This window comes from Streptopelia decaocto, assembly GCF_964273445.1.
Source record: "Streptopelia decaocto genome assembly, chromosome: 13".
NCBI lineage: Eukaryota > Metazoa > Chordata > Aves > Columbiformes > Columbidae > Streptopelia > Streptopelia decaocto.
In genome coordinates, this window is record NC_138668.1 from 8,980,333 (window position 1) to 9,007,944 (window position 27,612).

General features: G+C 47.2%; 2 protein-coding genes across 2 annotated transcripts; one reads left to right on the plus strand and one right to left on the minus strand.

The window, feature by feature from the left end:
• The first annotated feature begins 4,027 nt into the window (after positions 1-4,027).
• On the plus strand, positions 4,028-17,977 carry CCNF (cyclin F). Its single transcript, XM_082064378.1, has 17 exons — positions 4,028-4,161; positions 7,381-7,535; positions 7,964-8,070; positions 8,988-9,055; positions 9,220-9,413; positions 9,764-9,817; positions 10,337-10,441; positions 10,989-11,066; positions 11,473-11,624; positions 12,274-12,438; positions 13,062-13,185; positions 13,585-13,765; positions 14,201-14,288; positions 14,860-14,959; positions 15,257-15,387; positions 15,577-15,746; positions 16,278-17,977. Exons 1-17 carry the CDS (start codon positions 4,149-4,151, stop codon positions 16,724-16,726), a joined length of 2,334 nt encoding a protein of 777 aa, XP_081920504.1. The 5' UTR covers positions 4,028-4,148; the 3' UTR covers positions 16,727-17,977.
• A 253-nt stretch (positions 17,978-18,230) lies between these two features.
• On the minus strand, positions 18,231-26,179 carry VRK3 (VRK serine/threonine kinase 3). The gene is made up of 12 exons (XM_082064377.1): positions 26,014-26,179; positions 25,594-25,922; positions 25,311-25,366; positions 23,312-23,378; positions 22,443-22,527; positions 21,904-22,006; positions 21,459-21,551; positions 21,110-21,242; positions 20,227-20,347; positions 19,894-19,952; positions 19,278-19,426; positions 18,231-18,573 (listed from the first exon to the last, which is right to left on the minus strand). The coding sequence occupies exons 1-11, from the start codon at positions 26,127-26,129 to the stop codon at positions 19,278-19,280; spliced, it is 1,311 nt and encodes a 436-aa protein (XP_081920503.1). The 5' UTR covers positions 26,130-26,179; the 3' UTR covers positions 18,231-18,573.
• Positions 26,180-27,612: the final 1,433 nt, after the last annotated feature.

The window sequence follows — 27,612 nt, forward strand, 5'->3', positions numbered from 1 at the left end:
GATGGCAGCACAGCCTTCTGGCGTGTCAGCCACTCCTCCCAGCTTAGTGTCATCAGCAAACTTGCTGATAGTACACTCTATTCCCTTGTATGTGGAAATACCTACAGGATAAGGATGTGGCCATTGGAGAATATGCTGAAATGTCCTGACATAAAACTTTAGCCATAGTTGCCTCATCATCAAAAGACCTCAGAGAAATACTTCCTCCCAATCTGGAGCTGAATTTGCAGATTTAGAGCAGCTCTTTCCTCCCTTGGGGAGCAACTTCCTTCTCCAGCCCAGTAGTTATCATATTGTGCTGAGTGTAATAAAGACCTGAGTTACATCACCATTTTAAAAGTGAGACAGGAGAAGTTACAAAGACTAGTACCACTATTTCATTTGAGGATTGGCTCTTTCAAGAGAAAATCGGCTCTTCTACCTTCTCAGTAATTTAGCTGTATGACAGCAGAGAACATTTTGCCATGAAAATTCATAGAGCATTTCAGCCTTTCATCCAGTAAATGGCCTATATTGCTTTTGTTTGCCCTTTGAACTGTGGAAAACATACCATTTTACAACTGACTGAACACATTATTCAGACATTATAATATAAAAATACCTTGTTTCTTGATTGACTAATCACAGACTATGTAAAAATTGTAGCTAAATGACTCCCTGTTGCCCGCTTTTTTCTCAGCCTCAGGCATCCTCACATTCGAGATGGCATCACATCAGACCCTGCAGAAACATTAGATCCTGAAGGCAGTATGGTTGTGATGTTGCTGCAGCTCAGCTAATTACTCTTGTGTTTCAGCTTATCTAACTAACTTCCATGTAGCCCCATAATATCACAGTTACTTTGTTTTCAATTCTGGAACTATCTTGGACAGTGCTAGTCCAGGGGGAAAGAACCTCTGCAAACCACACAGCTCCACTGTGCGACATAGACATATGCCATTTTACGGTAAATCTAAATGAAATTACTTTAGCAGTGGCACATAATGCAACCTTTAGTGTTTAGTTTCTTGTATTTACCTTGTTCACCAGACTGAACACATCCTGCATGTCCAAACTAAGTTTTTTGTTAACCCGCTCACTAGCTGAAGACATCAGATGGGGTGCTACGTTCATATTTGTTTATATCACTTTCTGTTAAGTCCTGTTTGACTGAAATTGTTCATCTGTGCTCTTTCCTTAAAATCTGCACATTTGGATCTGATCACAATCCATGTACAAATTAGGGTGGAAAAATAGACTAGCTCTAAAAAGACTTTCACAGATGCCCATCTGAAAAGGCTCAAGAGGCTGAAGTTGCTGAGAAACAGGATACCAGCAAGCAATAATCTGTGTTGCAATTAATCCTCTTTCTCTCACAAATGGACTCAAAAAAGTGCAAGCTGATATTTGCCTGATTAAATGGTATTTTCAGCAAATTTTCCGTTTTGCCAGGGGAATGTTGCTGTTCACTGTGGACATATCGCCTAGATGCCATGGTCTCGCGCCTTTGAATCTCTTCATAAGAGGGATCAACACTTTGACTGAAACTTGAGCTAGTGTAGCAACATCTCTTGCCCCCAGAAGAATCACAGGTTTGGCAATATCAAGAGTAAGCATTACGTCTTTGTTGAATTTTGTATAAATCATAGCAATCGAGGTGAACAAAAGACTTTTGCTGTATTTAGCCTCACTTCTGCAGCCAACAGATGTGAAGGAAGTAAGGAGGCATTCTGGTTTAGGAGAAACACAACCCTCTGCCTGGTCTTCAGTGGAGAAATAGGCACGATAAATAAGGCAAGAAAGAGACATGATAAATAAGGCAAAACCAGCTCAGGAGGCAACAGTGGTTAAACACGCACTAACCAGCCTCCCTCTCTGCAGGGACTGACTCTGAAGCGTGTAATGCCTTTCCGAGGAGGCACAGAAGTGTGAAGGACGGCGTATCCAACCTGGTGTCCAGCTGCCTGTTGGAGAAGGTGCATGTCTCTCTCCTGTCCCATCTGCTGCCCCTGGGCAGGGGCTGCAGACACCACAGGCTTTCAGAAATCTTTGCCAGATGGTTGTGTTTAGGCAACATGAATCCCACCACATGCCAGTCAGCCTCTGATCTGGTTTGTCTGTCAGTGATAGAACCACCTGGATGTTCTACCATCTGACTCCAGAGAGGACAAAACAGGCCAAAGTTTACTTCTGAAAAATCTCAACTCCCATTTCCCCACACCCACCTCAGCTTCGGTTATAACCTGTTCCTCAAATACAACCTTCCCCATGCTCTGCCTTCCTGTGCTGCTGCAATGTCTGGAAAGAATGGGGTCAACCTGAGGGGACCCTACACCACAGATCACCTATGACTCAAGGAGCAGCTCCTGCTGGTATTTTAGCTCTCCGTGGGGAGATGATTATTCATGTTTTGTTTGCTGGTTCAACTTATTTTTAGTTGACAGAAACAGCTGTGAGGGGGAGAACAAATAAGGAACAAAAGCCGACAGCATGATTAACTTTTAAACTCAAAACGCTTCTCAATTCAAACGAGCTAAATATTCCCTGTGCTCCTGATACTGCTTTTCCATGCCAGCAGCTGCTGCACACCCCAGGAACATTACGCAGTTTTACAGATGAAGGAGGAGGTGGATCTGCATGGAAGAAAGCCTGTCCACAGCAGCTCATCCCCCGTGGCCACTGCAAAGGGCTGTAGAGCATCAAGCTGCCCCAACTCAGCCTCCCCAGCCATAAAATTAGATCACTGGTGAGATTTCAAAGTGATCACAACCGCTTGCAAGGGTGTGTATGCATAGAAGCATCCAGAAGTTCATGTTCTACCAATGAAAAATGCTTGTGAAATCTATGTTTGTCCTTAAATAAAACTCATACATACGATACCAGGAAGAAACCTCAACTGCGCTGGCACTGACAATGTTTATTCAAGGTACACAATGTTGGGAAAGTTTCCAGCCACTACAAATCATTACACAGTCATTTTATGTCCCACAAAATGACAGCTCCTCTTCTTGCTGCTCTTTTCTAAAAAACGCACAAAGTCTTCAGGTGAGCTAGAGCAATAACTGGTTTTCCTGACACCGCCTTGTTTGTCTGCCAGCCTCTTCAGTACACATCTTTATCTCTCTGCACCTTTATGCTCCTTGCATTGAGGATCAGGGCTTTCCTCTGAATCCTTGACTCGGGTTTGAACTTTTGACTCCCAATTGTCTTCCTAATTCCCCCTCCCGCTCACACAAGGCCATGAAGGGGCAGGAGCTGGGCTCTGCGGAGGTGAAGGTTCAGGTCATCAGAAATGGTCTGTCTGTCATTTCTCCAGCATCCCTGCGGCTCTTGCTCCAACACTGACACCCTCAGACCCCAGGTACTCAGAGCGGAGATAAATCAGGTGGATGTAAGATTCCCTCAGCAGTTTGAATGGTGTAGCTCCCTTGGCCGGGCAGGCCTCGCTGCTGGAGTGGGCGGCTGTGGGTGAGCAGCACCACAGCAGCAGGCAAGGCCGCTGCCGGCTGAGGGCTAGTGCGGAGGAGGGGAACCCGGGCTCCTGGGGACCGCGGGCCACCGCTGCGCCATAGCCGCAGGCCCCGGCTCCGCGCTGGGCCCCGGCGGGACCGCAGCACCGACCCGAGGGGAACAGGCGCGCAACCGGAGCCGGTTGTCACGGCAACACCCCCACACTTGGGTGGGTGGGGGGGAAATCCTGACCCGTACGCATGCGCCGCAGCCGCGGTGTCCGCGACAAGCTCGAACCGCCAACTGCCCCAATTCGAATTCGCATCCTCGAGGCCCAATCACGACCCTCGAGGCGGGACGGGTACCGCCTCTCCTCAGCTTTCCAGCCAATCACGAGGCCTGCTGTGTTTAAAAAAAAAGTGCGCGCGGCTGGTAGGCGTCGCTCAGAAGAGCCGGGCCTATCGCGGGTGGGAGGAGTTCCGGCCGCCCCAGGGAGGTGCCTCGAGGGGCGTGGCCTGGGCGGGCCTCGCCGCATACGCCTTCCCTGACCCTCGCTGAGAGGCGAGGGGGCGTGGCGAAGGGTGGGGGCGTGTCCTCCGTCGGAGGCCCCGCCTTCCCGCCGGCCGGTTCGGTCCCGCCCCCTCGCGGACCCCCTCACTCACAGCCGGTCTGGGCGCGGCGGCCGCTGGTGTCCGCTCGGTCCCGGGGGACGCGCCGCGATGAAGGCGGGCGGTGAGTACGGACCGAGCCGCGGGCTCCGGGGGTACTGCTTCGTCCTTCTTCATGCTTTCCCCCATCCGTCTGAGAGGCTCCGCCGCGGCCTTTCCCCCCGCCCTGCTCCTGAGGGGACAGCGGGGGCGGGAGGGCCGCGCCTCGGGAGAGCAGACCCTGCGCGGGCTCCGCTGCGGCTCCCGCCGGCGCCTGAGGGGCCGCCGGGGACACAACGGCTGCGGGGGCCGGCGGCGACGGCTCGGCGGGGCCCTGGCGGCCGCGCGCGGAATTCAAACGCCGGCGGGGGGCGGTGCGACCCGGGCGGGGGGCTCGGGGCTCCGCCGGGGGGGCACGGGCCGTCCGGGCTGCCGCTTCCCCGGGCCTCTCGCTTGGGAAACGGCTCAGCCGGCGGGCCCGGCCCGCGGGGGGCTGCCGGCCGCCTCACGGGGATCCCTGTCGCACCCGGGGCCGCTTTTCCCTCCGTCGCTGCAGGGTCCGGAGCTCATCTCTGGCTGTCGGATGTGTCTGGGCGCTCCTGCCCGTCTCGCTTCGAAGCCAGGCGTGGGGAAAAGTAGATTACGAGCGGAATAACATACAGTGCATCTTTGAATTTGTTGGGCGCAAACTGATATGCGGGAACCCCATTCAAACGTGAGAGAAAGCAGGTTTTGCTCTAAGGGTGGCCAGACGGTGGCACAGGTTGCCCGGAGCGGTTGTGGAGTTTCCTCCATCCTTTCAAACCCGGCTGTAGCTGACCCCACCTGGGCAGGGCTGGGTGATCTCCAGGGGTCTCCTCCAGCCTAAACCACTCAGATTTTGTGAAGCAATAAATTTAAAATTTCCCTAAGTGTCTTCCTGTCTTTTGAAATTGAATTTTCTCTTCTCTAAGCTGCCCCTTGCTGACCATATTCAGGTGTTCATTCAGGCTTAATGGGCATACCAGTGCAGAAGTCCGATTCTTTTTCATGGCCATAATACTTCTGAAGGCTTCTCCAGGATGAGAAGGATAGCACTATTCTGCCCTGTGCACATCAAAAAGTTTTTATTTTCATGGGGATAGCTTTTTAATCCAAGATAGGTAACAGATAAGATATGTGCTACTGATGAGACATTGCCTGCTACATTGTTTCAGTTTAGTGGTTCATTTCATTAAACCTGAAGTGCTAAGGATGTTAATAGCATATGTGAACAGAAAACTCTGTATTAGTACAGTGGTAGCCATGGCTCGCAGACCCCTTAGGAATCTGCAGGCTCCTCTTAAGGATCCTGCTGAAAACCCAGATAACCTTCTCTTTGCAAACTGGAAAACCTGTGTTAAGTAATTGAGTCTGATGCAACAATTTTGCTTTGAACAAAATGCCTGTAAACTTTGAGTTGGCTGTGCAGCCTGTGGGGCTGTGCAAGTCCGAGTTCTGTGGGCTGACCTGCTTGGAGATGTGAGAGGGTAACTGGCCAGTCCATTGGTTTCCCATTCACTGCATCTGGGCAGAGCTGTTGCTCTTCTCAAAGTGAGATGCAACATGTTGCTTCTTGAGTCTCTCAGTGAAGTTGTGTGTGGAGAAGTGGAGACTAGCATAACATCATTCCCATGGTCAGGTTAAAATCAGGAAATGTTTAAACACCTATAGTAGAAGACAAGGCCAGAGGGGAATAAATATTCATGAAGAAAAATATTTGCCCCACTAAAATTCTCTGGCCTCATCTTGACTTTTCAACCGCCTTCTACTTTCATTGTAAAAAAACTTGAGAGCTGCATTATTCTCTTATACCTTTGACCCTATAATCTCATGAGACTACATAGCTCCGACTTGGTTTGGTGGTTATGAGGTGGTTTGTTATATGTATCATGCTACTAGTTTGACTCTGTTGTATTCATTTAAGTAAAAAAATCTTCAAGCTAGAAATGAACGAGAGAAGTAGGTTAAGCAATGCTAGCACATGCATGTTGCACAATATTGGATTCTCTAGTGGAGTCTGTGTCTTTTTATTGAACTATTTAAGAAAAAAGACAGTAAATATATCTCCCAAGTAAAACATTGTTGTGTAAGACTTAAACCAGGTTTGAAAAATACAACCAAGAGATCTTCTGTAATAAAGACAAAGGCCCTTACATGGTGCTTTAATTTGTGGGACTAGAGCTTTCACTTCAGAATTGATTTTTTTATGCTTTCATGTCTGCAAAGAAAATGTTCAGACTTTTTCTTGCTCAGAATTGGGCCTTGATTGCCTTTATGGACTGCTCCTGAGAGCTAGAAGAGGCTGACTTGGAAATAAGAGGTGTTGGCATCTCCACTGTTGCATGGCAGGACACCAAAAGTTAAGCATGAACCGGGATCAATCGGGTCCCCCAACCCAAGCACCGCTCTGCAAGGCTGATCCTTTGCTGCTGCTTGAGGGCTGGAGGTGGGGAATGTGCTTTTTTTCCCTCATGGCACCTTTCACTGGTTCAGATTTTATGCCATTTGTTTGTGAGACTCTGGTGGGTGGGGACCAGGCTCTTAGCAGCAGCCCAAATGCTGCGCTGACCCTGGGAAGTGGAGAAGGGACCATGGAGGATGAATCTCTATCCATGAGCAGTGCTCATGTGCTCTTCTTGTATTTTACCTTATCTGTTAGATCATTTTCCTCTCTTAGCGAACGCAGTGAGAGTGAAATCTGTCTTACCGAGGAGCAGAAGATGTAGGGGATGCCTTAGTCTAGGAATGGTGAAACTTGGAAAAAAAAGGGCTTCCTGGTTTTGGGGGATCTTCCATGAGCAGCAATGACAGCAACTGGCTGTGTAAAAAGATGGGCTTTTGGCTTGAGCTGGTTTGGTGGGTCTTAACTTCTTCATCTCTCTGGTCACGTTTGAGGGACTGCCATCAATTGAGAAGGAAAAGTTGGGGTTTGGGGGAGGTAAATGAAGTTGTAGTAGTGACAGTTTAACTGAACACAGTCAAATGATGGAGTTAGGGCATGGAGGGATTCTCCTTGAGGAGGAGGAGTTGTGCGTGAGCCATCCCTTCCAAGCCTCTTAGCTTAATTGACCAAATTGAATGAGTCACTGCTTTGTGGCTTAGTCTTGTAGCATTATGTGACACATGCTAAACTCTCTACAATTAATATGTTAGAAGTAGTTCCCTATGCTGCAGTAAATAGGTACTCAAGTAAACAGGTTTATATATGTGTATACTCTGTAGTGCCTTTTTTCCTTGTACTGTTCCCTGACTAACTGAGGTGTCCTGTGTGTTTGTTTTCCAGTGATTCACTGTAGATGTTCCAGGTGTTTTTCCTTCCCTTCAAAGCGAAGGATAAGAAAACGGCCTCGAGTCCTGACGTTGTTAAGTCTGCCCGAGGACGTTCTGTTTCATGTTCTGAAAGGCCTTCCTGCTGAGGACATCCTCTCGGTCAGAGCTGTGAGTCTGCTACTGCTTCCCCGCTGCGGTGACTTACCTCAACCTTTAGGAGTCAGGACTGCACAGGGAAAAGAGTAGCTTCTTGTGTCAGAGTAAACCTCAAGAAAATCAAAGAATACATAGAGTAGTTAGCTTTTTGCTATCCCAATAGCAGTTTTATTTCTCAGTAGTTGAGCTTAACAAGATTAGCAGCACTATTTGAGTGCTCTGTGTAAATTTTCTGTGGGAATTGTCCTGCCAGATCACTGGGACTAAACAAGTTAGTTTGGTTTGGCATCTTTTGCCTTACTGCTGGTTAGGCAGGAAAAGGGTTATGATTAACTTGTGATTAATTAGTTGCCTATCTAAAATTAGATGGCAAAGAACTCTTTTTTTTTCTGTTAGTCCCTTTATTTTGGTAGTTATTACTTTACACTCCCCCCTTGCAGGTACACTCACACCTTAAATACCTTGTGGATAATCATGCTAGTGTTTGGGCATGTGCAAGTTTCCAAGAAATATGGCCTTCTCCAAACAATCTGAAGATGTTTGAAAGGTAAGATTTAAGAATCAAATTGGTCTGACAGTGTAGAGGAGGGTGCTTGAAGGTAAGTACACAATTCTTATCAGTCTTCACTGCAAGTTGGGGATCTGACTGTCCCTTTTTGTAGAAGTCTGCTTAGGCTGACGAACAATTATTGATTCACGTCTAAGCTGCAGCTTAAACTGCTGTCTCTTTAACTTGAGCAGGGCCTGTGGCATATGGCTTCTCTTTAAGGGCACTCGTGTTCCATGTTGGAACATTGCACGCTAAGATCTGTTAGTGGTGTATCTGTATGAATGTGCAAGTGAGATCAGAGGATCAAGAGCATAACCGTCTTTCTGAGTTGGTTTGCTCATTTCTTGTGCAAACCAGTATATTTTAAAATATGTACATTTCACTATTAAAACAAGTGAAGTTTGAACAGATAATAAGTCAGCTTAAAAGGGACAGAGAGCATCTTTTTATTTATCTGATTTGAAGGTGATTAGTCAGTTTAAACATCATGCTAATTGTTTTGCTTCTGACTATTGCCTCGGCTCTGATGCACATATTATGTCCTTTCTGAAGAAGACCAGTATGTGCGTGTTAGTTTTGAAGAGAGAAACACAAGTGCTTGGTGCATGTCCTTGAGGGCACAAATTCTGAAACATGCTAACATGTTCTGGCATTGGGGATGTTACATGGGAATGGGAAACAGTTGCTGTGAATTGTCAGATTATCCTGGACATTGGCAAACAAAAGGGTTGGAGCAAGAAAAGCCTCAGCATAACTTATGTTTCGCTTCTGTAGTGAAAACATAGATGCTTATGGCTGGTGATCACCAAATTCACAGCCTGGCCTCCACTAAAGTCACTTGTTTCAGGATGTGTCGAGGGCCTGGAAGCACCTACTGATTCCAACCTCACCTATCTTCTCTGTTTCCCATTCAGGGCTGCTGAAAGAGGTAACTTTGAAGCTGCTGTGAAGCTGGGGATAGCGTACCTGTACAATGAAGGCTGTAAGTATGGAAGCTTGCACTTGGGTCTTTGGGGAAGATGACATGACAGAAGGAAAAGTGGATGAGTTAAAAGCTTATTTACAGATCCGTCTTGGCCTGAGTAAATGTCAAGCACATGTTGTGAATAAACTCCAAATGATTTCTGCCTTTTTCTTTTTCTTCAGTGTCCATCTCCGACGAGGGTCGTGCTGAAGTGAATGGATTAAAGGCATCGCATTTCTTCAGCCTGGCGGAGCGTTTGAATGTGTGTGCAGCCCCGTTTATCTGGCTTTTCATCCGTCCTCCCTGGTCCTTGAGTGGAAGCTGTTGCAAAGCTGTCGTCTGTGAGAGTCTCAAAGCAGAGTGCCAGTTGGAGAAAGTAGGATTTCTTTCTGCCCTTGACTTTAACCTGGGCTATTAGCTGCAGCTAGTTGTTTTGGAAAAAATATTTTTCTTTGCCTGAGGACCTCCTATTCTCTTGTTGCTTAACTGACTGCGAATCAATCATTTTAATGAATTTACTGCCAAACCACAGTGGATATGAGTGCCAGAGGCCTGTACTGTCTCTTCTGAGAGATTCAGTACTGTCTCAAAGATAACAAAACATTGAGAAAAGCAAGGGGGAGGAATGATTGATTGGCAAACAAAATTGTAGACTGGAAATACCAGAAAAATTGCTATTGTTCTATGTTTATCTTTAACAATGCTTAATCTTAATGCTTTCTTCAGGCTCAAAAAGGATCTATTCTCCACTGCTTGGCTAAGGTCTTGAGTCTCTTTGAGGTGAGCAGTATTTCTGATTTGATGTGTTTGGGTACTTTTTTTGGTGATGCTAATGCTGTTTACCTTGACTAAAAAAATTTGATTTCGCAAGTGGCCTAAGAATTTCTGTTCTCATGAGTTTAATTTACTGCTTGTTTAAAGAAACTTTATCACCTTAGTTTATTGAATTTTACAAACAGTGAAATTAATTTTGGTTTGATCATGAGCTTGCAGTATGTTCAGGTCTCAAAGGAAGCCTTTCAGTCATAATGCATATTAAAAAAAAAAAAAGTCCTTCAGTGTCAAGCAAGCCAAAAAGCTTTTGTCTAGCTGAGGGAAACCATTAACTGCTTCCTGAGCCTGGACCTTCAAATGCCAGCACTTGGTGGACGTGGGAGCACCCCTCGTAGTCTGAAGGGGACTTGCAACTGGTTCATTCTGCTCTGTAGGTTTCAGTACAGTTCTGCAGCTTTGGAAGGTTTGAGGTCTGGGACCCAGCTGGCTGGACAGCAAAAATACTGTCATGCCTTTTGTTTTTAGGATGAAGAAAAAAGAAAAGAATCCCTTGAAATGTTTGAAGAATCTTCAAAGCAGGGTTGTTTAAACAGCTCCTACCTCCTTTGGGAAAGTAACAGAAAGGCTGCTGTAAGTAGCATTTTTTTTGTTGCAAAAGAGCTTTTTCACTGTAACTTCTAGACCTCTATGTGTGATGAACATTGAGGAACAGCAATTTCCTTCTGAGCTCACGTTCTTCATAAACCAGGAGAGCACTAAGAGATCTCTCAAATGAGCTTTGGTGCCTACCTTGACGTTTAAGGTTAGTGAGTCTACAAGCAGTTGTACCCAAGGTGCAAGTACAAGTTCTCTTATACTAACTGCTAAAGGCATAGGCGCTGCTGGGTATTGATCGTATGGCTCACTTGTGAACAGGAGGGGGAAGAGTCCCTGCGTTGTCATTGATAAACCTCCCAAAGCTCGTGGGTTGGAATCCTGAGTGTCCTGTCTCATTTCCTGTGAGACCTTTGGCAAGAACTGAAGAAAGTTTCTTAAAAACAGTGTTGTCATGATGAGAAACAGACTGGTTGCTGAAACTATAAATGTACCCACAGGCAGTGTTTTTTCTTTGGATATTAGTACTGCAATCTTTCTGTTTGTAATGGTTTTTGAAATCTGTTTACCTTCCTCTCTGTAGATGTCAGATCCTGGCAGATACCTCCAAAGTCTCAGGAAGCTACGGGACTACGCGGCAAAGGGCTGCTGGGAAGCACAGGTAGGACTGACTTTTCCCAGGAAAACTGTTTTAATTTGGTCTTTCCTGTGCTGGCATTATAGACTAAGATTCCTCTTCTCTCTTTAGAAGCAGAGTCAAAATTGCTGAATAATATCTATATATGCACGCATGTATTTACTCTGTAGATCCCCCTCTTTTGGAAAATACTGCACATCTGTGGTACAATCTCAATAAAGATGCATCTTTTGATGAACTTGAAAGCCTGCCCTCAAATAATGTGTACATTCAATATTTAAGTCAAACTAAGAACTACTGTTTCTGGTACCTTTCAAGTGGTTTGTTTTGTTCACTCTTTTCAGCAGGAAAATTACAGGACCATCCTTTGCTGCTTTAGTTTGCATTTCATTTAAAAAAACACTTTCTTTTTTTGCTCCCTCTGCTACAGATAGCTTTAGCCAAAGCTTGTGGGAATGGAAGCCAACTAGGATTAGAAGCAAAATCTTCCAGTGAAGTGGTGTCTCAAATCTTTCAAGCTTCCCTTCCTATCAGCAAGCAAAGTATCTTCACTGTGCAGAAAGGAATGAATGAAACAATGAGGTAAAAACTCGTATCTCAGAGCCAGGCCACACAGCAGAAACCATTGCAAATTTCTCTGTACATCTGCAAAATGAAACAAATCTAGAACGAGATCTATTGGAAGTGGCTTCTTGTGCTTTACTCTTCTGTGATGCATTACGTGCAATCAGAGAAACACGTGACGTTTGCAAAGAGGGTGTATTAGAGCCCGTATTTCAAGCCCTGATGAAGAACTGAGATGAGGAGTAAGGTTTTCTCTGGGCTGTTAGTTTTGTCAGATGCAAGAACTTCGAAGTTCTTCAAGTGCTAGAGGCACTATTTGACTTGTCAGAGGTATAGTTACTCTCTGGTTATCTTAGGTGGCCTTTAGCTTCCTAACTGATATGCCCTACCCCTTTCCTTGTGCAAGTGTCTATTAATAATAGGCTAGCTTCTAATTCCATTTAACAACTTCAGAAGACTGTTGACGCTTCAGAGGATCACTGGCCTCTGGTTACAAATCCTTATCCCAGTGCAACGTGTCATTATTCTGAAAATTCTTTTGTTTGAATTTCTTGGTTGGAACTTTTATATGAAGAAGGGACTCGGTAAATAGGTGTGGGGAGGGAGTTCAGCAACAGTTTGAATATCTTTGGACTGCACAGATTGGGTGTCTCTCTCATTCCTGTAGGTACATCCTGATTGATTGGCTGGTAGAAGTGGCTACCATGAAAGACTTTTCTAGCCTATGCCTTCACATGACAGTGGGATGTGTGGATCGTTATTTGAAGCTGAGACCAGTACCTCGGGCTCGACTCCAACTTTTGGGAATAGCCTGCATGGTCATTTGCACACGGTAGGGGTTCTGACTGGCAAACAGGGGCTGTTGTGATTGTTCGAATTAATTTCTGCCTCTCAAGCTTCTTTTCCCCTTGCTGCTGGTAACAGTGGAAAGAATATTTGGCTTCTGTCTACATTGCTGTGTTCACATACAGACACTCACAATCTCTGCAACGAGGCACGAAGTGTTATACCTTGATTATGCTTTTGAATATGAAAAAGCTCCACAGTGGTGGATTAGTCTAAGTGCATTCCGTCAGCAATTGAAGACTTTCATGCCATATTAGCTTGAGTAACCTTTGAAAGAATAACTGCAGCAGTATTGTTACTTAGTTTAGTTTGCTACACTCAGATGAATGGCATGGTGTGGTGGAAAATTACTCTTGTGTGTTAGTTCCCCTAAGAGAGGTTTCATAAATGAGGAATTAGGAATCTTTCTAGTAGGTGGCTCCAGCTTAAAGGCGAAATAAATGAGGAGATGCTGTTCTTCCTTTCCTGGTCTGCACCTGGGAAAGTACCTTATAAAGTTGTTTAACTCTTTGGTCATCTTGTGTGCATTTATCTGCCACAGAAACATTAGTGCACAGGCACACAAATTCCCTTTCTTCTGAGGTTAACTGTTAATATTTAATATTGCAGTTTCATCAGCAAAGAGATCTTGACAATACGGGAAGCTGTGTGGCTGACAGACAACACATACAAATATGAAGACTTGGTCAGAATGATGGGTGAGATCATTTCTGCCCTAGAAGGAAAGATAAGGGTGAGTTCAGAAAGTGGATGGAATATTTCACCCCCTGGGCTGCTATTGAAGTCAGGCTTTTGGAATTAGCACTTCTACTTATCTAAGATGCTAGGTTGTTATGTGAGTGTTCTCAATCAGCTGTGGAGCCCACACATGTTTAAGAGCATGCAGATACAAGACCCTCTGCCTTTCCATAGAGATTAAAAATTAAAATTTAAGAGGCCATTTATTCTTTCACCGGAGAATGTTTTGATGTCAGTGTAGTAGTTTAAAACAAAACGAGACAAAAAAAAACCAAACAACACACACAAAAAACTCCACTAATGTAATTAAAACAGCATCTCCTGGAAGCAACTGTGTTCTAAATATTTGATGCTCATCTTGCATTGCCAAACTCTGTTCTCCTTTGTGTACTAGATACCTACTATTGTGGACTACAAAGAAGTATTGTCAAACATAGTCTCACTGGAGAGAAGAACTCTTCACCTGTACAGCTTCATTTGTGAACTGTCACTCCTGAACACAAGCCTGTGTGTGTATTCCCCAGCTCGGCTGGCTGCTGCAGCTCTGCTGCTGGCCAGGATCCTCCATGGGCAAGGTAAGGAACAGCCTCTTCAGCGGAGCTGCTGCAGGGTCTGTCAGTCTGCCTTGTCCTTTTAGGGAGCTTTTTTATTCTCACGTTACTTTGTATTTAGGCAAGATGGTCCCAATCATTTGAGGGCAAAGAGGGGTACCGGTATAAGTCTTCAGAATGAAGAGTTGAGTTCAGTCTGCTTTACTTCTTAATAGCTATGATGAACAAGAGTGTAAGCATCAGACTATGTAAGCTTGGTGTTTACATGAGACTGAAGATTTCTGTACTTAAGTATTGCTTCAGTTTGGCAGGTAAAGCTATCCTTGAAGCTAGTTGTGATCTTCAATGAACTGTCTGCAGGCATCAGCTTGTAGATATCATGATCTTTATCCCATAAAATCTGACTGATTACAGAACTCCTGAGTTTTGTGAAATCATGATATGTATTCTCTTCTCCAGCACACCCCTGGACCAGCCAGCTGTCTGAGTATACTGGTTTCTCTCTTGAAGACCTGTTGCCCTGTGTGCTGAGCCTTCACCAAAAGTGGTAATAGTTTTGGAACTCTTTTGGGGGAGGCACATGAGTACTTGGCTTCCAGCTCTTGCAGACATGCTGCATGTACACAGTCAACCCTTCCCCAGGAAGGATGTGGCTTCGGGAAACTGCCTTACTCCCCCCACCACAAGGCACTAAGGCCTCGGGGCCAGTTTGGGGACAGCTCTTCTGTTTCTCCCAATTGTTAGTGGCCCTGGGTTACAGAAAATGTGACACTCCTCAAGGCTTAAAGGGTTTCAGCTTGCCAAAAAGCACTGTTTTCAGAAGACTACAACTGACTTATTGGTGAGCTTCAGGAGGAGTTGTAGTAGCAAAAGTAGCTTATTTTTTTTTTTAAAGAGTACAAGGCAAATGTCTTGTTTACCTCAAGGAACAGAAGAGGCATTAGATGCTCATATGCTTAGAAACCATGTGTCCTGGCTAGGTCCATGGCAGCTCTGCTGAAACACCAACTTCCTTAGCACAGAGCTGAAATGGACAGAGGGACAGTACTTAAATTGGTAGGTTTTGTTAACGTTTCATATAATCCATTCTAAGATTGGGCTTTAATATTTCTTTCCAGTTTCCATGATGATGTCCCAAAGGATTATAGGCAGGTGTCCTTAACTGCAGTGAAACAGCGATTTGAAGATGAGCGTTATGAAGAAATAGGAAAAGAAAAGGTGGGTGAGCTCTTTGTCTTCATTTGCTGATGTCTGACACCCACAGCAAAGCTGCCATATGGCAGAAGTGGTAAACTCCAAATAAAATGAAGTGGGTTGATCTCTTTGGACTTTTGGAGGAGAGAGTATCTAAATAAAGTGGTGGCTTTAAACTTGATCTGCAGGGCCTATAACTGTTCTGTTTGAGCACACGTGGGAAGAATTCACTGGTATAGGTTTCTCCCAGAAAATAAAGAGAAGTAGCCTCCTGGCAGAGGAATCACATAGACTAATTCTTAGTGGCTTTTTGTTTTTCAGATGATGAGTTACAGCCAGCTCTGTTCATTGTTGGGTGTGAAACAGGAGGATCCGGAGCCCAGTCCCTTGCACACAAATGTGGTGGAAATTCAGACTTTCCTTAGCTCTCCCTCTGGAAAAAGAACTAAAAGGCTGGTATAATTCATCCCTGTAAATGTCTCTGAAGATTAGCATGAGCCTTTCCTCCCCTCTAGTATCCTGAGGTTCCATTCTTAAATATGATAATTTTTTCTGTAATTACCTTGACATACCAATATATGAGCCAGAAAAAAAAAAAAACTTATCTTTTAATGTGTGACTTCTGAACTTTCTTTCTACAGGAGGAGGGAAGACAGCATTCAGGATGACAGAGGCAGCTTTGTGACTACTCCCACAGCAGAGCTATCCACCCAGGAAGAAAGTCTTCTAGATAACTTCCTAGATTGGAGTTTAGATTCTTGCTCTGGTTATGAAGGTGATCAGGAAAGTGAAGGCGAGAGAGAGGGAGATGGTGAGAGTTTTATTCTCCTTATAAAAAGCAGATGAGAGAATTAAAACTGTCTTTACATCTTTGCTTAAAACTGTTTCTCAGGCAACAGAAGCCTGAACTTTCAGCTGAAGACCAGTTGGAAAACTCTTCCCCTTCCCCAGTGGTTGTAATTGTTAAACTATTGTAGAGGTATATATCTGTTCTTTTTCTCTGTATTGCTTCAGAACATGATGAAGGGTTTTGTAGCTGCTTAGTGTTTCAGAATGAGACTGTTTTCAGATACTGGTGATAGTGGACCAAACATGATGAATGGCCCACTATGTTAGAAACACTCTGTTTTGCTGACTCTAAGACTGGCTGTTCATTTTCTAAACAGCTCTTAGTACCTGTCCAAACAATCTGAAGGGGTAAAAGTTACTGTTTTAAAGGAGGGTGAACTTAGTGCTCTACTCTCCCCTCCATGTGTAAGTAGACATAAAGTTTATGCTCTTGCTTGTTTTTTCCTGCTTGGTGTTGCCAAAATCAAAACTTGCCTTTTTCATCATCCTGCAGTGACAGGTCCCAGTGGGATCCTGAACGTGACGGTGGTCTATGTGGACCCAGCAGAGCACTGCTGCCAGGACTCCAGCGATGAAGACAACCCAGCTGTAGAGTGGGATGGGCACGTGGCAGCGCTGAGGGAGGCTGAGCTGCTGGATGACTCTCGTGGCCTTTCAGCATATCTCACCCCAAGAAATCCCCACCTGGAAGGGAGCTCAGGCTACGCTTCTGTCAACAGTGCCAGTCCTACATCTTCTGTAGAAGGCAGCCTTGGAGTACCTCTCAAACCTACCTCAGCACTGGCTCTCAAGGAGCCATGCCTGCCTCACTACCTGGAATCATGTTTACAGCCGGTCTGTGCTAGGCCTAATGATGGCCAGCATGACAGAAGGCAAGTCAAGCGAAAAAATGTGGCAGAACACAGTGAAGAAAGGATGAACTTGGGCTTCTTAAGCCTCTGATTTCTTCATGTTCTTTCCTTTCCTAGGGTTTCTGGAAACAGTGTGTCTGTTGTAGTCAGACAGGGATCATAGTGAATAATTTTTGATACCTCCAAAAAAAGAGCCCTTGCCCTCAACTTTGCCTACGCCTATCCTGTAATTCTGTAGCTCACTTCTGGGCCACTTCCTTCCTTGATTAGCTACCTTTTTAAAAGTACTGCCTATTGTCTGATCCTCTGCAAATTAATATTCTTCTCCACATAGGAAACTTTATAGCTCAGTTTGTCATACCTCACCAGTTACTCCTTGGTGATAGAAAAGAACTTGTCATGTCCCTTCCTTTGCTGTGAGGCCTGGCACTATAAAAGAAAGGAAATGAATTGCTTCTCAAGTTACTGGATGTAACACTATGCTTGAATTCTTCCACTTGAAAGACCTTTTTGAGGTTGTGCTGCCTTTTCCTTCTGGCCATGTACTGTCTCTCAGCTGGTGCTTCCCTCTTCTATGTATATACCATTTGCTGCACTGATACAGGTTTTTATGGATACAATCAAGAGGTAAATGAAGGCTCACTGCAGGTCCGAGCTTCTCTTTTACCTACCTCTCAGATGGTTTTAAACCCCATGTGCCTCAGGCTCTTAGTTGCCATGTTTTCCTCACCTGAAAAAATCCTCCTTCTGTGCCTTAATGCTTCACTGCCCAGTACTACAGTACCGTGATCTCTGTGAACTGTTGTCTCTGCTGGAACAGTGTGGCGGAACTGCCACCTCCAGCCCACAGCTCAATTTAATTTCCTGTCTTGCACAGTCTTCCTTGCTATTTCCATTAATGTCCTCAAGTAAAGCACAAATCACTTGAACACTAGACACAGGCAGCAATGCGGTAAGGGCGGACAGTTTGTCTTACTGAAAGCTCTCATTTAAACCTTGCTACTGGCTCCTACTCTGCAAGGGCAGCATATGCTTTTCCTATCAAAAATTAAAGTCTTCTGTGCTGCTTCAGTAACAAGAAACCACCTACACTGACCTCAGCCTAGCAAGTCTGGGTTAATGCTCCTTCAGCCTGTGAAGATTAGAAAAACAGCTTTCTCTCTGCAATCAGGGAGTGAGCATTGAAATACCAAGGTACAAGACTTCCAGGAGATGTCACTGAATTTAACACTGGAACTGGACTCCATGACTCTTCCTTCATTTAGAAGTTACTGTGGCAGGTGGCAACAGTTCAGATACACACAATGTAGTGACTTTTTTTATAAAACTTTTTTGTAATATAGATGGCTCCCTGTCTTACTTCACTGACTGGTATTTCACTGACCTGGGGCTTGGACAACTGATGGGATGTTTGGGGATAAAGTCAGAGTTCTTATGATGAATCTGCATGTAGGGCTGCCTGTAGGCTCTATGTTAACATGACCCTGCACAAGCAGCACAGGGCACAAATGACCATCACACCTCTACAGCAGCCCCGAAACAGCTGACAGAAAGGCCCTGAACATGCCAAATAAGCAGCAGAGAGCAGCCTTGGGTGGTTGTCCACAAAGTTTATTACAAAACTATGTAATGCCACTGTAGTTAAAAAAATAAAAATCCCTGATTTCTCTTTTTCTGTGCCAGGCTTCACCCTTCTCCCAGTGGCTACAATGCAGTTCTCCAGCTACTGCTGACAATGACTTGCCATGCAGGAATGTGTTCACATTAACTTGTTACGGCAGTGGCTCAACATTCAGCATTAGGTCACATTAAAATTTGAAGAAAACGCTTATAAAAACCTCTCTCAATTCTAAAACAGGTAGGTAAAAGTTAAATATCTGTAGGAAAGGCCTCACACTGTGGAAATCTTTGAACTCTTCCTGTGCAGGCTTTCTTGATCTGAAAGAAAAAGCACAAAATAGGAATGTTAATCAGTTAAATTCCTTCCCAGGAAGAGCAGATTAGGTGATGAGGAGCTAGCACCACATTCCCTGAGGCTTGCTGCTTAATTCAGTGGCCTTGGCTGATGCAGCCATGGATTAACATCAGATCTGTCTCTGTATCAAGGCTCAGTCTTGGAGGTGCCTCATGGATAAAATAGCACCTGGGCCTAGAGAGCCACCACTTACTGCCACAGGCCCAAGGCAATAAAACTAGAACTACAAGCTGCTTTCTGAAGAGGAAAAGCAAAAGATAAGCCCAGAGCTGTAAAAGAAAAAAGGACCAGACTGCATCAGTGTGCATTTTGGTAACATCTCCACACCCCTGCAGACTGTTCAGCCTTTGCTTTATTAACCCTTGCTTTGTTCCTCCAAGGACAAGTATCACCACAAGAAGCTGAGGAAACACATGCTGTAACACAGGCTAAGCCTGGCTTTGTGTAGCACTGGACTGGTCTCTATACAGGGAATGCTGAAGGGCCAGTGCTCTGCGCCAGGAAAAGCCCTGAGGTCTCACCATAGAGACCTTGCTCTGTCCTCACCTCCTGACTGCTGCCTGCAGCACCCACGGGCAGGGCAGCAGCACCGTCCTGCTCCTGTGCCCCCAGCAGCACAGCAGGACAAGCACTTTGTGCTGTTGCAGTCTAAGCTACTGGCACTTACTTAAGGCACCATTTTGATATCCACGGAGTCATAAGCCGAAACTTTCATCTTTTCCAGTGGCTTCTTGAAGACCTGCCGCAGGGCCGCATAGTCAGGCTTCTCCTCATACTCCAGTGCCACTACTTGCTGCAGGTAGTTCAGCAGTGCATCTGCAAAGCAAGGAACATCACTGCATGTAAAAGCACAGGAACATCAGTTGTCCTTACAAAGCTGCCCAACACCCTTCTCAGACTGCTCTCCCTGGAGACAGTTCACCCACCTGCCTGGTCAGCTGCAGAGACAGAAAATAAAGCCAAAGACTAATATGAAGCTCAAATATAGGATGGGGAAATGACCTCTAGCCCCAAATTTTGCATTTTTAAAACCACCAGAACATTTGACTCTTCAGCAAGGCTCATGAGTACAGAAAATGGATAGCAGCCCTCCTTGGTTTGCTGTAAAGAAAACAAGGGAGTTGTTCACAGGAAGAGCCTGTCAACCAGTCCATGCAATGCCTGGTCACCATCGCCACTGGAAGCCATCCTGGACTAGCACCCCAATGCAGGGAAGGTTCTAGCTTCAGGTACAGTCAATCATTCTTCCCCGAGTCACACTGTCACAGAGAGGAAGCCCATACCTGGAATGGATTTCTGCCTGAAGCACAGATGGAGAAGACATTTCACATCCTTTCTGTACCTGGAATAATCAGCACAGAGTGCTGTCAGATGAAAAGCAATGGAGCAGGTGCCCAAACAGCCTGTCTTTGGCAACAGCAACAAAAAAAGGCTGAATTCAGATGGCCACATTCTAAGTGCAGCAGAAACTAGGGTTCATGAAACACCCTTTGGCCAGGCTCAGCCTCTACAGTGGGATTTACCCACAGCGTAGTATGACTCAATGATTTCAGCCACAAAACCTCTCTCATTTTTTTTTCTGCTGAGCATTTCCCAAAAGAGTAGATTTCTCCTACTTTTCCTTCTTCTCCATCACAGTTTCTACTTTGTCCAGTTCATCAGACCAAGGTAAGAAGCCACAGAGCCATTGCAGAAGACAGTAGCCCAGAGATTCCAAGTCACTCCGTCGAGATGGTCCTGATGGGAAAGAAGAGATATTCACAAGTGAAAAAATAAGAGTGTGGGAGCCATCCCAGAAGTGACCCAGGCTATTCCCCTCCTCCAAAGGGAAGAAAAGACTCCAGCACTTGCTGCACAACCTTGGAAGTCTCTATCTGAGGTGTCCCTTCTGTAAAACAGGCAGCTTCATGCTTGAAGAGCAGACGTACAGAAATGCAAGAGCTTCATTAAGATGTGCTCTAGGATACCAATACTTCTGGGAGCCTGCTAACTCGCAGTTGAGGAATCACCTCCCAGCCTCTGGAGGAAGATTTACAGAGTCTGAACACTGGGAGAGAACAGGCACATCCCAGCCAGGAGAGGAACTGGCTCATTTGAATGCCTTTCCAGCTCTCATTGCCTCAAGGTCAGAGCAGAGCCTGTTGCAAATCTGTTCTGGGCAGGGATACAGTCTGGCTCGAAAAAGATCCCTGCTAAACCAGCACAAAGCAGCCCTGTTTTCTATTCCTCACATGCCTGCAGCAGCCAAGGCTCCAGATGGAGCAGGAACATCCCTGCACCTCTTGCTGCACTCGCTGGGTGACCTGGCAAGTCCCAACACAGCAGCCCAGGGAGAGGCAAGAGTAAACAGCCCAAACATGAACTTGGTTCCAGATACCTGTGAATGCCTGGAAAGCAGCAACAACAGAAATGCCAGCAGGGAGCCCTAGCTCCAGAGAGCACTGCCACATCACTGCTCTAGCTGAGCTTTGCTGGCTCATGTCAGAAACAGACACTCACCTGCTCCCTTGTGGCTGTCCAGACTGATAAACTCTATCGTGCCTTCGTGAGGTGTCCTGCTGCCTTCGCGCTGAGCCACGTGCTTCCCTCCTGGGCAGTACCGGAACGCAAAGCAGTAGCCTGCTAGGGTCACCTGGAAGTCATCAAAAAGCATACAACATCTGAGCACATGTGAGGTGTGAATTCTGCTTACAGCACAGCCTGCAATCCCACACCGCAGCAGGTGCCTGAGCACTGTGCAGACTGCGCTGGTCCCGTACCCAGCAGCAGGAACCTGGGTCTTGCTCTGTCCCAGTGCACAAACCCACCTCCAGTGCCATTTCCTCACAGCACCGTTCCTGCTCCCTACCTGTGTGAGGTCTGCTGGGTTCAAATAGATGTTCTCAGCTGTGATGTCACCATGCACATACTCATTTTCATGAATGTACTCCAGGCAGTCTAGCTAGGAGTAAAGAGAAGAGGTGAGCATATCAGAACCACGCAGACTCCTTCAGTGCCCTGGCTATCACTGAGCCGGACCCTCCCCAGCTCCCCATGGCTGCGCAGAGGAGCACAAAAACCCACGTCTCACAGCCTCTAATGTTCAAGTGTCAGGTTTGTCTCATTCTCCTTACGCCAAATTCCTTCAATATTGCTCAAAAGATGCTACTCAAGTTTACAACAGGCTTGAGAGGTGCTACCTCAAGATCCCAGCCAACCCCCAGATCAGCTTTAGAACACCTTTAAAAGATCCAGAAGAAAGTTACAGGTCTTTTCTGAAAAAGTCTCTAAGAAAGTATTGGTTTTCTACATACCAGCCGGACTACAATCTGAAAAGCTGCCTTCTCCTTCAGCACGTGTAAACCATCGTTCAGGACTGACTGAAGAGTTCGTCCTAAGTCAGAGAACACCAAAAACCTACAAGAGACAAGGGCTTAGCACATAGCAGTACCCACCTGATCTGGACACCCTGCAACTCCCCTTCAACTCCCAGGTGACCTGGGCAAACATTTCCTCAACTTTTGATATGGGAAAACTCCTTGAAAAAGAGAAACATGCTGAACTCATGTTGCAGATATATACTCTGGGTCTTGTAAGGCAGGAATGAGGTGTCCCCTGACCTGAACAGCAAAAAGCAATGACTTCACTAGCAACACAAGGATTGAAGGAAACAGGATAACAAGAGAGGCAAACCACTTATTAATAAATGAGACAGGAGCAGTGCATAAGGTTAGCAGGCCAGGGGAAAATGAGAAAATGAATAGCAGACAGCAAGGAGAGGAGAGGGAAAATGCAAGAAGACAGCAGTCGCAGACAAAAGAGCTCAGCTGTGCCCTTCACGGAGTCACCTCACCTGTAGCTATCAGCATGCAGTCCAAAGCCAACGCAACTGGGGATTCCCAGCAACGGCAGAGAGTGCCACTTCTTCCACTTCTCCACTAGAAGGGGAGAGAAGAGGACACACTGTGGCAGATGCTGCTATGGGGCTCTAGAACAAAGCAGCTCATTCAGGGATGCCCTTTCCCCAAAGGCTGGCTCTGCCCTGGGCAGCTCACAGCAGGAAGCCTCTCACACTGATTCTGTCTCACAAATGCCAGCCTAATGTGCTGGGGTATTGGCATGTCAATGCATGTAGCACCGCAGAGGAACAATAAGCAGAGGAACAATAAGACCGACAGGACATGGGGAATACCTGAGCAAGCGAGGGCAGGTGGTTGCCATAGCGCTAGGTAAAAGAAGTGGGGAGAGAGAGGGATGGAGAAGCAGATTTTTATGGTCCTCCCAGAAGCATGAGTTTGACATTAAGTCCTCCAGCAGCCCTGCTCAAAAACGTGCCCAGGTTCTCTGGCCAGCTCTGCTCTTGCTCAGGTTTCTGGGTCAATGAAGTAAATGCCAGACAGCAGCTGACAGAAACACTCATGGAATGGGCACAGGAGAGGGGGCCAAGGCAGGTCAGGCTGTGGGGAACAGCTACCAGGGAGATTAACGCAAAGCATGGGTAGAACTAGAAAACTTCAAAATGCCAATACTGTGGTTTCCTAAGATACACACACTCCTGGCAGAGCAGGCTCTTGGCCAGACTGCTCAGCACTCTGGCACCAACCATGCAGCAAATTAGTTTATTCCAGCCTGGCCTTCTGAGAGACTCACACAACTGATGAGAGAGGGATGCCAGTATTCTCAACAAGCAGCCTAGTCCTTGCCCTTCCAAGAAGCACCAACCTGTGCCTGCCTTTGCAGCTCGCTGGAAAAAGATCTGTTCGTTGTAGATCTTGCCATCTTTAACATCCTAAAGGGAACAGGAAGGAGGAGTGTTACTTCAGCCACACACACCCTGCTAGAAAGGGAAACTTGGGCAAGAATGCTAAAAGACCTTTGCTACTCATTCTAAAGAAACTAATAACCCCTGCTCCCACCCCCCAAATCAAATACCCGATCAGCAACAGAGCTGAGAAGAGAGCTCAGGTCTTTTGGCTCATTATTTAAGGCTGCTCCTAACAACCACATAAACTCTGAGCATCAACACAGAACAAGGGAGCAGCTGTCTCACATGGGACATTTCAAGCACTACAACTGTCTGTGGATTAAAAGCACCCAGACAACACAGACTATCTGGCAACCCAGAGTGAACTCTAGACCCAAAGCTGTTATTTAGAAGCAGCCAGAGGCAACCTTCTCATCCACAGCACAGATGAGGTTATTTCTGCAAATAGGCAAGTTCCAACAAAGACCTGTAACATTTTATTCTAGCTGTCAGAAAGTGAGACAAGTAAGAAAGTCTGTATTTGTGACATTCCAGTGTCTGGGAAGTATACTGACATCCTACAATCTATCTTTTTAAAATCAGTACGCATTACTGCCCTTTTACTTTTGCTGTTATCGAGTGACCTGAAATGCATATAGTTTACAATCAGTATGTATGTGTTTGCCTACGCACATGTGGAGATATATATATATAGATATATATGCATCTCCAGCATACTGCAAGATAACTTCGGACAGATGCTATTATGCATGGGAGGAGGCAGAAGTTTTCTCTTCTGGCTGGTTTGATACTAAAGGCCCTACCCACAACTGGCCGAGGTAGCTGGAGGATCAGCAGGCTCCAGACAACACAAATGACTACGTCCCAAAGGATATTTTATTCTGCACCTTGCCTGGTGAGCCAATCTGAGCCATCAAACCCAGAAGCCAAAAGGCTCTTTGTGCCCTATCACACTCTGCAGCCCTCTGCAAGGGCTGGGCTCGACTATCAGAAGGCCACACAACAAAACACCAAAAGATGCCAAAGGAGCAAAACAGAGGAGTTGGGAGTGCTGCATACAAAAGTGATTAGTTTCCCCACCTACTTCCTGGTTCTAGTTTTGTGGCACTTAGCTGTCTTTTCACATTAACACTGTATTGCTTCTCCATCCTCTTAAATGTCTCTTCTGACAAAAGGGCAAATGATTTTTTGAGTGCGCACAAGAGTAGGCACCACCAGGTCCCCCACAGAGCCATTAGTCACCACTGGTCTTCCCACACACGAGCAACCCCCAAGAGCCACAGCAGACAAGAAATCAGTCTTTCTGCTCTAGCTTGTGACTTAATGAAAATCAAACTGAATTTCCATTGCAGAACAGCTATTACTGGAAATAACATGTTTCTGGAGAACCCAAGTTATTGTCAAGTGCCTAGAAAGCTGGCTTGGAACTCCAACTATGATTACTGTTTGATTTAAAGATGTGCTCTGGCCTTACAGAGGTTCTCAGTGCTGGTTCACTATACTCCCTCAGCACAGCCACCAAGTTCTAACCTCTCCAGTTTCCCCAGACTTCAGGAGGGTATGTGCACACTTGCCATACAAAACAAAACCAAAACAAAACACCAAAATAAAACAAAAGGGTCTGACGCTAATGAATCAAGATCTCTACCTTACAACACCAAATTCAGTTTTGGAGATTACCGAGCTTGGTGGATTGAAGAGGCAACCTTCTGGGATGAGGGCTTTTCATTTTTAAACTTCTCATGTAGTTTTCTTCACACCTTTAGTGGAAGAGTCAACTGCTACTGAAGTCCACGTGTGACACTCTCAAGAAGTTACAGTCATCTAAGCTAGACAGGGCTTCTGTGACCATTTTCTCTGAGTTCCTCAGACATTCTGAGCCTTACAGGCCAAATGAGTTAGGCCCTGGACACAACACACTATGCACTATTCCTTACCCAAACAATCAAAACTCACGAGTTTGAGGGAGTATCTTTGCTTTTGAGGACTGGTTCCTCCAGATGCTGACTGTGCTGTGGAAGGATGGAACAGACGTGGTTACAGGAGCACGGACAAGAAGTACCATCTAACACAGCCTGCACAGCTGGCTTTTACTTAGCCTCTGCTTCTTTCACTTGGTCTTTACAAAAGTATCTTCCGTGACAGCATCTTCCCTGCCCGCAGCCCACCCTCCATCCCCGGCCTTCCAGGCAGACCGGCCCCGCTGCCGGGACCCCGCCTGCCCCGGCCCCCACCGCACCTTCGTACATGAGCCCGCAGCTGCCCTGCTCCAGGAGCCGGCCCAGCCTCCACTGCCGGCCGCCCTGGTCCGTCAGCACCGTGTCCGCCGGGAGCGGCACCGCCGGGCCGGGCCGCGCCTTGCGGGGCGAGCGGGAGCTGGGCCTCGCTGCCAGGGAGCGCCGGGCTGGGACCGCGGGGCTCGGGGCCTGCTGCGGCGGCGGGGCCGGCGGTGTCTGCTCCCTCTCCTTGTCCGGCGGGGGCGGCGGGGGCAGCCTCTCGCCGCAGGCCGGGCAGAAGCGGAAGGCGGGCTCCACGCCGCGCCCGCACTGCGGGCAGAACCGGCTCGGCCTGCGGGCACAGCGGGGACAGCCGTCAGCGACCGCCCGCGCCCCACCGGGCCACCCCGCCCCACATCCCGCCCCGGCGGCACCACCACCACCTCGGGGAGGTGCCGGCCCCTTCGGGCCCCGGCTGCTCCGGCACCGGCCGCTCCGGATCTGGCTCCGCCCCCGCCGGTCTCCGCCGCCCGCGGGTCCGGCGCCCGCGGCCCGACATGCCCGGGAACCGCCCCCGCACCTGCCGCCCGCCCCGCGCACGCGCCGGCACCGCCCACCGCTCGCGCATGCGCGCACCCACCCTCCGCCCCCCAGGTGCGGCGGCGTCCGCGCATGCGCTGGAGCCCCCGCTGTGCACGTTGGCCCCGGCAGGGGGAGCAGCGGCCGGGGCGGTTCCGCGGCCGCCCAGGGATGGCGGCGCTCTGGGCCGGCCGAGCGGCGGCGCCGGAGGGTGGGCAGGTAAACGGGCAGGCCGCCCTTGGCAAGCCGCCCTTGGCAAGCCGCGGCCAGAGAGGGGGAAGGAGCCGCCCCGGCGGAGCGGGCTCCCCGAGGCAGGAGCTGGACCTGTCCCCAGTGCTTCCCTGTGGAGTTTGTTATTTAAACAACGTCAGCGGGCTACTTAAAAACGACCTTAGGACTACACAGCAGGTTCTCACAAGTTAATGAGTGCTAGAGTTAATCAGTCACATAGTGCTGGGAGGGGTAACTGTACATTCAGTGTACATGTGTGCATATACCATCCCTTACATATGCTGTACACCTATAAACCTCAAGCGTGCACCAATATATTACCATAAAAGAAGGGTAGATGAGCTCAAGCTTTTCTGAGGGATAAGGCTGAGGTGCCCCAGCCCAGGACTCCATAGCAGGAGGAGAAGGGCAGTGGGGACTGGGAATTTCTTATCCCAGAGAACATCTTGCATGCAACAATATTGATTCTCAAAACCCTCCCCAGTGAGCCAGCCACGCCAGCCATGGGCTGCGAACTGGAGCAACGGGGAGCTGGAAGGCGGCGGCTTGTGATGGAAGAGCCAAGTCGCAGCAGCTGCGCTCACAAAAGCTTAGTGGAGAATGAGGAATGGGCTTGGTGTGTGGCTAATGGGAGCAACAGTGGAAAGTAGAATAGAATAATAAATGTATGGGGTATCAGCCCCACGAGTGAGCTTAGGGCTCTAGGGCTTGGAAAATGCTTCTCCAGACAAAGTATTCTGCACAGACCTCATCCTGCTGTGGGCTGATCACCCCTTCCCAGTCCCTCCAAACACCAGAATGCGTTCCTAACATTCACTAAGCACGCGAAAAAATCCCAGCCAAGCCAAAACTCTGCCGCATGGCACTGGGAGGCGCAGCATGTGTTCAGGTTGGTTTCTGCAGCCTGTTGCTGGGATTTTTCTTTGAAGCATGTGGACGCTGTCAGGAGCGACAGGGCAGGTTGACCGGGTTCTCGCGTTCCTCCCTACCACATTCATCAGGACACTGCGCTCTACAATCCCCCTTCGTCATTTTTCCCTGGGATTGTAGGTGGCAGCAGGGCTGTGCTGAATTGCCTCACCTTCACTGTCACCCCCGCGCACAACCTTCTTTTCAGTTACAGTTATTCCCACACCCCATATAGGTGCACACAGCAATTCCTTTGTTAACCAAATCATCCCCTCAGCATTTTGGCAGAAAATAAGCATCTCTTCTTCATCAAATTGGTTTGA

Excerpts from the sequence above, each read along its gene's own strand:
- VRK3 (XM_082064377.1), bottom strand. The coding sequence starts at position 26,129 with ATGTCGGGCCGCGGGCGCCGGACCCGCGGGCGGCGGAGACCGGCGGGG. Across the intron at positions 25,367-25,593 it reads CTGCGGGCTCATGTACGAAG|CACAGTCAGCATCTGGAGGA; the intron begins GTGCGGTGGGGG and ends ATCCTTCCACAG. Across the intron at positions 23,379-25,310 it reads AAAGATACTCCCTCAAACTC|GATGTTAAAGATGGCAAGAT; the intron begins GTGAGTTTTGAT and ends TGTTCCCTTTAG.
- CCNF (XM_082064378.1), top strand. Across the intron at positions 9,818-10,336 it reads AGGTCTTGAGTCTCTTTGAG|GATGAAGAAAAAAGAAAAGA; the intron begins GTGAGCAGTATT and ends TTTTGTTTTTAG. Across the intron at positions 11,625-12,273 it reads GGAATGAATGAAACAATGAG|GTACATCCTGATTGATTGGC; the intron begins GTAAAAACTCGT and ends TCATTCCTGTAG.